The sequence below is a fragment of the Colias philodice genome, chromosome 19, assembly GCF_061535455.1.
Source record: "Colias philodice isolate Cphi_HAF_F1 chromosome 19, ilColPhil1 Martin Lab GWU primary, whole genome shotgun sequence".
In the NCBI taxonomy this organism is placed as follows: domain Eukaryota; kingdom Metazoa; phylum Arthropoda; class Insecta; order Lepidoptera; family Pieridae; genus Colias; species Colias philodice.
Window position 1 is genome coordinate 3553408 of NC_143104.1, and position 11641 is coordinate 3565048.

The 11641-nt window shown below is 32.1% G+C and overlaps 2 protein-coding genes across 4 annotated transcripts; one reads left to right on the top strand and one right to left on the bottom strand.

Annotated features, from left to right (window-relative positions):
* The first annotated feature begins 71 nt into the window (after positions 1-71).
* LOC149479872 (ubiquitin-conjugating enzyme E2 J2-like) lies at positions 72-2059 on the top strand. Its single transcript, XM_089707456.1, has one exon. It carries the CDS (start codon positions 303-305, stop codon positions 981-983), a length of 681 nt encoding a protein of 226 aa, XP_089563582.1. The 5' UTR covers positions 72-302; the 3' UTR covers positions 984-2059.
* Positions 2060-2109: 50 nt separating this feature from the next.
* On the bottom strand, positions 2110-7140 carry Cp190 (centrosome-associated zinc finger protein CP190). 3 transcript variants are annotated; one of them, XM_089707452.1, is made up of 2 exons: positions 7041-7140; positions 2110-6815 (listed from the first exon to the last, which is right to left on the bottom strand). In XM_089707452.1, the coding sequence occupies exon 2, from the start codon at positions 6775-6777 to the stop codon at positions 2734-2736; it is 4044 nt and encodes a 1347-aa protein (XP_089563578.1). In that variant the 5' UTR covers positions 6778-6815; positions 7041-7140; the 3' UTR covers positions 2110-2733. The 3 variants fall into 3 exon arrangements, with proteins under 3 accessions (XP_089563578.1, XP_089563580.1, XP_089563579.1); XM_089707454.1 differs by having other exon boundaries at positions 7037-7138; XM_089707453.1 differs by lacking the exon at positions 7041-7140 and adding an exon at positions 6892-7039.
* Between the last annotated feature and the right edge of the window lie 4501 nt (positions 7141-11641).

Genomic DNA, 11641 nt, shown 5'->3' on the forward strand with positions numbered 1-11641 from the left:
GTCAGATGTCAAAAAATAAAGTGACGTTCTAGACAGATTCTTGTAGGTTTATTGCTCTGAGGATTCTTGACATTGCATGTACCTACTTCTCTCTATGTAATGACGTATCTTTAATTTGTAATTTCAACAGTGAATTATTGTAATGGTTTGTCGATACGTATTCAATATCAAATAGCACAGAGATTAGTTTATAATATTGAAACTATTTGTCGCGTGTAATGTTTGCAAAAAGTTATTGTTATCGTCCTATAATTGATTGAGAATATTGCTATTGACCCATACATGCCTATTGTTGTAACATAATGGCCAAAAGCAAAGTTACTGGAGCTACGAGTAGGCTGAAACAAGATTATCTAAGGCTGAAAAACGACCCTGTTCCGTATGTCACTGCAGAACCAGTACCATCAAACATATTAGAATGGCATTACGTGGTAAAAGGCCCCGAGAAGAGTCCGTATGAGGGAGGATATTATCATGGAAAAATTATGTTCCCGAGAGAGTTTCCTTTCAAGCCACCATCTATTTATATGATTACGCCTAATGGGCGCTTCAAGACTAACACCAAATTGTGCCTTAGCATTACCGATTTCCATCCTGACACTTGGAATCCAGCTTGGTCTATTTCGACTATACTCACTGGTCTGCTTAGTTTTATGTTGGAAAAAACGCCAACATTAGGCTCAATCGAAACATCCGACTATCAAAAACGGTGCTTGGCAGCAGAATCTCTAGAAATTAATCTCAAAAATAAAATGTTTTGTGAATTATTCCCTGAATATGTGCAGGAAATTGAAGAGCTTTTGAAACAACGTCAAGAAGCACTGCTACAATCAGAGCACGCCAACAGCAGCAGTGAAAGTGAAGTGACTAATGAGCAACAGTCCAATATGCACTACATCTTGACAAACTTATTTGTGCTTGTGGGTTTTGTGTTTCTTGCATTTATGGTGAAACATGTCCTAGCATCTATTTCCAATGACTAAGCAATAAACTTGGTTAGCCAGAGTGTAAATATTGTAATTTATTGGGTAATGATTAGTTATAGTAAACTGGGTTGGGTTGCCAGGCAAATTTTCACTTCTATTCTAAATTATTCCAATTTCTAGTAAGTAACTTACATAGGCTTTTGATTAAATGTATGTTTTGTACCTAAATAAAATAGGTTAAATACTGAGAGTATTTAGAGTTACCATTGAAAGAAATGCAATATTATTAGGTATCAGTAGAATGCTTTTACACTACAGTTTAATTTATGATTTATGAATGCAAAATTATATTGTGTATTAAGCTGTGATAGTGAAACAGAATTAAAAATTCCATTACAATAGTTAACAAATTGTTTATTGATCATAAATGTATAACAAATGTTAATATTTATTTTATTGAATACAAACAGTATTGTTTCATTACCTTATTATTATTGATAAAAATCTTATGAGATAATATAAGCTTTTGTTTTATTGTAAGTGAGATTACACTTATGCCAATCTTAAGAGCACAAAAGTATACCAAACTGATTTTTGTTTTCTAAAACCTTGACTAATTTGAATGTAAAAGTTTATATTATATAACTTGAATTCCCCATACATTTAAAATAATTTATTGTGATGAATGCTAAGCAATAATTATTGTAAAATTGCTTTAGGTTAAATAATCACATACGAAATCCACTTTATATGCATAAAAATTGATATTTCTTGCAAATAATGCATATTTAATATTCCAATGTCTAATAATTCATTGATAATCATTTCAGACTTCAATTTGTAAGAAATTATTGTACTGTGTAAGTCAACAGAAGTAATACTTAGATTTTGCTTGAAATGCAACCATATAGTAATAAATAAAGGATAGTACTGATTTAAATTGTAAGAGGATATTACACTAGTATTTTATAACTTATTGGTTACATACAAATTTTTCACTATAGAGCACAGCAATAATATCTGACAAGGTGCAATAGTTGATAATGTAGGTTCTGCATGGATGGATTTTTGTGTGATCAAGTGTTATGTTTTCATTGTAATAAGTTGATGAAATAGTAAATGCTATTTTTACATTACGAGTTTTTATTTTATATCCCTACAAGTAGATAATGATAAAAATACATTTTAGTTTACAATATAATTTATTATCTTAGATTTAAAACAATTACAAGTTCATGGTCTTTTGCTGCAACAATGGTAGGCCAATAATTTACAGATGCTTTTGATAAACATGTATCATATAAACTGTCTATATTTATTAGCTAAAACACTTTACACATTATTATTAGCGAGATTATTAGCTTACATATCTATCTAAATTGTAGTTGCTACTCTTAAGTATTCTACAATCAATATACAATACATATCAATGTATTTAAAATGTATAAATATCTATTTTTATGTAAGATAACATATCTTCAGATATTATGCAATACACATAAAAAAGTTCTCAGATTAATGTAAAATAAAAAAAAAATAATAATAAAAAATTCATAGTTTACTCACATTTACAAAAAGTTTACACCCAAATATAATACACAGAAAGTAACTCACATTATGATTTTAGTTCAAATAATCAATTTTATTTTAACTAATTACATCAAGTGCTACAAGGAGTATGCTTAATATCTAATATTCATACAGAAAAGGCATCTTCAAGGACATTTTTCTAAGATTTAACATAATTTGCTCAATATGTCACATCATACATATATACTTAGTTTTGGACCTTCACTAACAAATCAAATTAGCCCTTATTTTCTTCTTCTTCATCTTCATCCCAATCACTTACAAGATTTCTTATATCAGGTTTTGGATCAACTTTAGTAGCAATAGTTTCATTTGCCACATCTGTGGTGTTCTTTAGGACCTCCGTGGTGTTCTTTATGACTTCTGTTGGAATAGATGTAATATCTTCTGTATTATTCTCTTCTTGTGAATCATTGTCCTCCCAATCATTTAGCAATGAAGATATTTTCTCTTGTGGTGGTACTGTAGTAGTAGTATTTTCAGTAACCACCTCTTTTGGTGTAGTTGACTCACAAATATTTTCATCTTCAACAATAGGCATACTGTTTTCTTGTGGTGTAATGCTTTCATCAGCTTTCTCTTCAATTTTATCATCATTTGTTTCCATCTGTTCAGTTTCTGTAGTTGTTATTGCCTGGACTGGTTCTGGATTTTCAGTTTCTTGTGGAAGAGTACTACATTCTTCAGTAGTATTATTTACAGGCTGAGATGGAACATCAGCTTCATCCTCCGACCATTCTGATGTTAAGTTTGCAATTTGTTCTTTGATAATAGGTTTTTCAACAATGTCTTCATTTTGTAATGGTTCTTTGACTGTCTCTGCTGGTCCCAAAGTATCTGGGTCTACACCAATAACCCTTGCAATATTTTCAATTGTTTCTTCGTCATCCTCCCTTTTATCTTCTTCTGTTGTGTTACATGGCTCTTGATAGTTTTCTGTAGTATTTTCCTCCAAGACATTTGAGTTGGATTGAGCTTTTTGTACTTCCATTATGACCTCAGTTCTAACAGTGCTTGGTTCAACACATGGTTCCGATAATGTTTCTATCAAAGGATTGTTAATGACACTTGAATGTGGAGGTAATGTTTCTGCTTCTACTGCTGGCTCTGTTGAAGCATCTGGAGCTCCCGACACTTCAATGCTATTACTATTACTATCACTAGGCTGTGGTTCTACAATGGCAGCGGGCTGTTGCTCAATATTATCTATGACTTCTTTAAAGGTATCAACCATCATTGGTTCACTGATATTGTCAATGGTAGATATTGTACTGGCTGGTATCATTGAAGATGGTTCAAATGTAGTCACAGGTATTACTTCAGTAAGGCTTTGTACATTATTTTGTTCTGTATCAATATTTCCTATCTCATTATTTTGTGTAATAACAGTTGTTTCTGGAGTAGGTATATGTTCAGGTATATGGACTTCTTCAACAGTTGGTTGAGCTAATTCCACTTCAGGCAATTCACTTAAATCAGTGCTATTATCATGATGTACTTTTGCTGGGTCTGTATGGGAGATAATTTGCATTTCGGATGTTTTAAGAATTGGTAAAGTATGATCCTGTGTCTCATTTTGCCAAGAATTATCAACTGTTGCATTATCAATGACTTCATGGCTGCCTATTATTGGAGTTGTTGTTGTTACTGTCTCATAATTTTGTGTGATTATAGCAGATGGTTGTACATACTGTGCCTCCATGCTTTGTGATGTTGTGATTAATTGATAATGTTTGTTTGGATCTTCAACAGGATGGCTGTATACAACAACTATATTTGAATTATCAGTATTATTTGCTTCGGATATGTTAATTGGATAGTTTTCTCTAATTATCATCATATCATTTGCTTGAGAATTATTTAAATGAATTGTATTCCCTACAGTTGTATTTGGTGTTGTCAGTACAGTCATTGCTTTATTAGCATCACCATTATCAAAGATGATGGAATGATGGGATGATAGTAATGCCTTGTATTCTTCTTCATTTGATACAACTATTTGTATGGGTTGATTAATATTAGTTGATTTCTTAAGTATTACCTTAGCCTGTTCAGCATTGGAATACTCTGGAGGTGAACTAATTGTTGGTAATGCTTCTAGTGGATCTGTGTGATAAGTATCAGACATAAAGCTTGAATTGACCTTGTCTTGTTTAGGTACTAATTGGAAGTCTTGTAGAATGTATTCATTATTATCTATTAGTACAATTTCCTCTTTCTTTGTTTGAGCTAATGATTGAGAGAAATCATTCTTTGCTGTATTTCTAAGGATATTAATGTTTTGATTACTATTTGTAGTTTGTGACTTACTGAATCCAGGATTCAAAATTTTGCTCTTATTCATTGGAGTTAAAACTCTAGGCTTTTTCGCCATAATTTCAATATTGCCATCTGCATTTTGTTCAAATTGATATGAAGTATTTTCAAAGCTATTCTCAAAATTAGGAATTTCCAACTCTATATACTTTGATGATGGTTCATTTTTAATAGATTCAGTGTTTATTTTTGTATAGCTCTTTTCTTCATCAGAATCATCAATTATACCATCATTCTTTGCTGCCTGATAATGATTAGCTTTAAGATGAGCATACAAATAATTATCTCTTGTGAAGAATTTGAAGCAATATATGCATTGTGGAGCTGGCTTCTTTTCACCACTATACTTGTGGCCAGTTTTTTGTATATGCTGTAACAATAATTTTGTTGTGTAGAATGTCGAGGAACATACGGTACAACGGAAATGTTTGGCGTCTGCATGGGAGAGCCTATGTTTTGCTAAAAATGCTTCCGTTAAAGCAACATAGTTGCAAATGTTGCATTTCGGGAAATTGTAATTAGGTGGTGGTTCAACATCATGCTTAGTGTAGAGATGGTGAAGCAAATAATTTCTCTTCAATGATTTCAAGCCACAATACTCACAAATATTTGATACAGGCTTCTCATTATGCACGTCTACCAAATGACGACGATAATTGTAATAACTTGTAAAATGAAGTGCTCTTCCAGGAGTACCGCAGATTAAACAAATCCATGGACCTTTGATATTTTCAGCACCTAAGGCGATAAGCCGTGCCGCTTCCTTTGAATCAACAACATCAGTTTCATAAGTGAAATCTGGTATTTCCAACTTTGGTTTTGGTTTTTGTTCAACTTTTTTATTAGACTTGGTTGGAGTATTTAATATTTTTAATTTAATGTTCTTGTTACTTTTCACTAAATGTGGATATTTTTTAAGAACTTCACTTATAATCTTTGCATGATCTAAATTACTTGCTTGTTTGTTATTTTTAGTCTCAATGGACATTTTTGGTCCATCATTAACTAATATTTGATCAAACAATTGGCTTGCATCTTTCTTTTCCTTGAGAGATGTTTCTTCTGTATCAAGAAGCATATTATCTTGCATGTCGTCTTCAAACATTTCATTGGAAGATATTTTTCTGCATTCAACAATATCCATTGTTGATGTTCCAGACAAAAATCTTTTAGAGCCTGATGGTTCGTCAAAGATTCTATTTTTCTTAGGTGAATAATATTTAGTTGTTTCTGGATGTACCATCAGTGGTTTCGATGTATATGATATACTTGTGAAAGAGTTTTCAAAAATATTATCATCATCCAGTTCTGCTGGTAATTCATACCTTGTCGGTTTTGGATCCTTAATTACTGTTTTAACAGGAGAGTCGCTATATACTCCACTATTATACATAACATCTGTTGTAGCTAATGTTGGCTTTTTACTAATTTGTGGTTCAGTCATATTCTCAAATGCCTTGGTAAATGTGCGTTTTTTTGGTTGAGAGTTATTCACAGATGTTGCAGACGATTGCTTAACCAATTCACTGCTCCTACTATACCGTTTACCATACAAATTGGTTGATGATGATTTCATTCGATGAGAATCAAGCAGTTTCGTTAAAACTGGCATATTCATTATGAGTGATGTTTGATACAATTTTTCTAGTAAATCCATTTTAAATTCTAGCTGTCCGGTGTACATGAAGTTAATTATCGGGACGACAACGTCTGCTTGCAAGTCATCCGGCATAACGAGGCAATCTTCGTACATCTCGCATGTTCTTTCCAATATCTCAAAGTATTCTGTGCAAGCATTTAGAACTAATCTATGTACTTTGAGTTGAGCATTATCCTGGAATTGGAGCGTGAGATCACAATAATCTGTACGGTTAAAAAAGTGCTTTAACCTTTGAAGGAAGTATATTCCCCAGTTGTCCACTTTCACTTGCTTTACGTCACTCATCTTTGTAATTTTCACTTACATCACAGTATCATCAAGAACTGCAAAACAGAAAAAACATTACTGTATTAAAATACTTCAATAATATTATATTGTACATAATAAAAAGTATCCCACCTATCGATCCCCCCGACGCTACTGTGAATTTATATTGTTATCACAGTAACTAAGTCATTTCAATAATCAATTTAGAAATTTTACATTTTAACTTTGTCATTCAATCAAATTTTGCGCCACATTAATTATGTTTATTTTCTTGAACTTACCGATAAAGTACACTACGATTTCAATATTTTACATCACAAAACACAAATTTTCTGCACCACATTCGTTCACATTTGACAATATAAACGCAAGATGGCGGTGTATAACTGTAATAATATGTCTCAAGTTGCGTTGGTAGCAATATCAATCCAGCTACTCTTTACATTTTAAAGCATAAATTGTGTGCGGAAAAATTATGTTATTAAAAGTATCTGTGTTTCCAAAAAGTTTATAGTCTATAAAATAATGATATGCGGGAAAATAATATGTTCAATATTTTTTTGAAAAAATAAGAATATTTATCTACTCAATATGCAGCGCCCTCTGAACCAGCATTAAATTAGATGGAACTACTACAACTATTGATCGTGGCGTCCCATATTATTTTTGGAGTAGGACGCAGACAGAGATAGTGACGCATTGCGAGCAATGCACTTAAATTTTGTAGAACTTATCTTTATTACATTTTGTTGATTATAAAGCGATAGATGGCTCTGAATTAATTTTTGCAATTTTCTTAAATTACAGTTAGTTCATTGAAATGTTACATTTTTTAGGCCTGACCTTGCGTTTTTTTAGAGGACGCGATTTTATTTTTTTGATGTGTAGGGGGGGTCAGTGTGAAGCTAAAACCAAGTTTGTGGGGTCGCCACCCTTGTCCCATGGCCGCCATCTTGAAAATAGCGGTTGAAATGGTTTTAACGATATATCTCTTAAACTATTTATCTGATAATAAAACAATGTTAACATTATTTGTTGCAAATTAAATTCTCTACAACTTAGGTTCAGTAACTTTTTGTCGTAGAACTATAAATAAAAAAGTTATAAGCGAAAATGTTCAGAAATTAGAGCTATTTATATTTTTAAATAAAACTTTTTTTTATAATTTTACGAAGAAATGATATAAGACTATTTTTGTAGATTGTTTTTAGAGGAACAACTTTTATATACAACATTTTTTTTATGTCAATAGCTAAGGTTTTACAGCGCTCTGAAGTGAGTACTATTTTTCAGTACTACTAACTATACATATAATGGCTATTGGGTCTTTTCCCAGACTCCAGAACAATGGAAGCACACTGCAGAACATTTCAGCCCTGCTTTTCGACGTAAAAAAAACGCGCTTCCAGACTCTTCCTCCTCGGTGGTCGGGAAAAGAGTCAATAATTAATTATTAATAATATTGCAAAATTAATTATTAAAATATTATAATAACAAATAAATAATAATTACTGGTGACAAATTATTATTAGTACACACATAATAATATGTATATCGTATTCTGTATAGTAAAGACATCGATGTGTGGTCGATGAGTAAAGAGTACTTAAAATAGTACCCACTTCGGAGGGCTGTAAAACCTTAGCTATTTACTTAATGAAAAAATGTTGTAAGTAAAAGTTGTTCTTCGAAAAACAATCTACAAAAATGGTCTGATATAATTTCTTCGTAAACTTATAAAAAAAGTTTTATTGAAAAATATATTGAAAAATATATCTCTAATTTCTGAATATTTTCGCTTATAACTTTTTTATTTATAGTTCTACGACAAAAAGTTACTGAACCTAAGTTGTAGAGAATTTAATTTGCAACAAATAATGTTAACATTGTTTTATTATCAGATAAATAGTTTAAGAGATATATCGTAAAAACCATTTCAACCGCTATTTTCAAGATGGCGGCCGTGGGACAAGGGTGGCGATCCCACAAACTTGGTTTTAGCTTCACACTGACCCCCCCTACACATCAAAAAAATGAAATTGCGTCCTCTAATAAACGCAACCCCAAATGTAACTTTTCAACGGACTAAGTTTTTTTATATGGATAGTACAACGATAGTACCGTTCTCTTGTGACTACTACGTTTTGTATATTATGGTAAATAATTATGGTAAATAAATATTGTGCCTATGGTATGCCTTGTGCCTTGGTCAAATTGAATGCTAGTTAGGTACACCTTTTTTTTGGGTTTCGTAACAAAAGGGTAAATCGGAAACCTATTACCACAGACTAATAATCTAATATCTAATATTCTAATATCTATACTAATACAGTTGAACCTCGATAACTTAAACCTCGGTAACATAAAAACCTCTGTAACTTCAAAAAATAATAATATGTTCCCTTCCCATCAGAGCCCAAAACCTCTTTAACTTAAAATACGCAACCTCTATAACTTAAATAAATAATCTCTGTATTGACCCTCAGTAACTTAAAGAAATGTGTCCACAACCTCTATAACATAAAATTGTTTGTCAATGAGTCATTTTGAAAGAGTGTCAAAACAAAAGGTTTCGGTATTTATTGCTTGCACGTGTTTACTATGTATTGTTAACGTAAACAATACATTACCTATTGTTTGCTTTATCGAAATTCTTCAAAGCTTTGCGGCGGTTAGCTTTATGACAACAACTTACTTGCATCATAAGTTTTTGATTGTTGTCCTGGAAACATCACTTTACTTACTGTGTGATAAAACTGGCTTAAAATGAGTCCAAAAAGAAAACTCACAACCCTCACCTACGCTGATAAATTAAAAGCTATAGAAGCAGTGAAAAATAGGATAGACCCTTGATAACTTAAAACCTCTATAACTTAAAATATTTTGTGTTTCCCTTGGACTTTAACTTATCGAGGTTCTACTGTATTATAAAGCTGAAGAGTTTGTTTGTTTGTTTGAACGCGCTAATCTCGGGAACTACTGGTCCGATTTGAAAAATTCTTTCGGTGTTAGATAGCCCATTTATCGAGGAAGGTTATAGGCTATATATCATCTATATATCAGGCTATATATGTGTATGAAATAAATTTATTTTTCATTTTCATTTTTTCATCATCACACTACTTACGACCAAGATTTGCATTTGCCTGATGAATTTTAAAAATTTTAAAATTGACATGTGTTTCAAGTCCGTATCGATTAATTCACTTTAATCGATGTTTTTAAGCAGGTTACTTCTCTACGAAGATAAAATTGATAGACATCAAATGTTTGGCTCCACTCCAATTGACATGAAAAAAAAAACTTCTAGAATAGGAGAATAATTCTCAATTTGACTGAATATCGCGACCGACGACTGCTAAACTGTGCTGCTAAATAACGTCCAGTCAAATAACGTTGAACATTATACATTCAACAATAAGACCAGTTGTCCTTTAGTCATTCAATTAAATTCGACATATGTACCTACTATATGTACTAGATTTCCATCCGCGGCTACGCTCACGTTTTCAAATAAAAACCCGCATTCACACAGTTCCCGTTCCTGTGGGATATCCGGGATAAAAAGCCTATGTCTTATTCTGGGTCTTCTGCAGCTACCTAGGTACATACAAAATTTTGTTGTCATCGCTTCGGTATCCATCCATCCATCCTCATAAACATTTGCGTTTATAATATTATTTTTCAATAAAGTTTTTCACTTGATGAGATAAGACAACATTTTTGGAAAATACAAAAGTGCACGACTTGTAACCTAATGCTTAAGGCGTTACCCGGCAATTTCGACTATGTTCAACCTCTATAAAGTCTGGTACAACATAAAGCACAATACCGAAAAAAATATATAAAATAGGATGGTCTTTGATCTTTAATTGCTCGCGAGGACTTTTTTCCAAAGTTAATAGATTTCTAGAAAAAAAATGTGCCGTGGTCATCGATTTTTCCGCAAATACTCTATAAACTTCGTAACCTGCTGACTTAGAGCTCTGAAAATTTTATGTTTAATAAATTATCAGTTACACAACAGTCCCTGACGAGGATTTTTTGTTTCACTGATTGGTTTCTTTTTAAATACAAAATACGAGGAAAAAAGGAGGTGCAGCGGGAGAGGTTTGAGATCCGTCAAGTATGGTCAAGGTTATTAGCGCATGTATAAGCCTTAAATACCTTCGACAAAAAGCAAAATACAATTTAAGTTTTTCGTTAATTTTCAATAGTTACCAAACTCCGCATAGCTAATAAAAAATGATACGATTTTAATCAATTAAGCTTTCTTTACTCAAGCCAACGACTCAAGCCATCGTGTTTCAACCGAAAAAAGCGTTGATTGACGGGAATTTTCGTTTTCTTTCTTTCCGGTTCAATTTTCTTGAAGCAATTTTCTTACCAGTAACAGTAGATATTAATCTCCATTAAATTATATATTCTACTAGCTGTTCCCCGCGGTTTCACCCGCATTGCTCCGCTCCTGTTGGTCTTAGCGTGATGATATATAAATAAAGCGATAAAAAAAAATAAAATAGATAGCGATAAAATATCGTGGATATCGTGCCTTCCTCGATAAATGGGCTATCCAACACCGAAAGAATTTTTCAAATCGGCAGTAGTTCGTACTAGTCGTAGTCGTTTTTTTTATCGTAGACTGCTCTCTATATCTCTAATGCTTCGAATTATACCTATATATTTAATCTGGACCATAGTAGGTACATAATATTATTGATGGTAATTGGTAATATAGTTTGTAAGTGAAAGAATATTCCAAGACCAAACAACTAAATCTAAACATTACACTCATACAAATATAGACGTACCTATATAAACCATGTATAAACCTAATGTATTTTTTATCATAAATACCTTGATATATGAGATATATTAAAGC

Excerpts from the sequence above, each read along its gene's own strand:
- LOC149479872 (XM_089707456.1), top strand. The coding sequence starts at position 303 with ATGGCCAAAAGCAAAGTTACTGGAGCTACGAGTAGGCTGAAACAAGAT.
- Cp190 (XM_089707452.1), bottom strand. The coding sequence starts at position 6,777 with ATGAGTGACGTAAAGCAAGTGAAAGTGGACAACTGGGGAATATACTTC.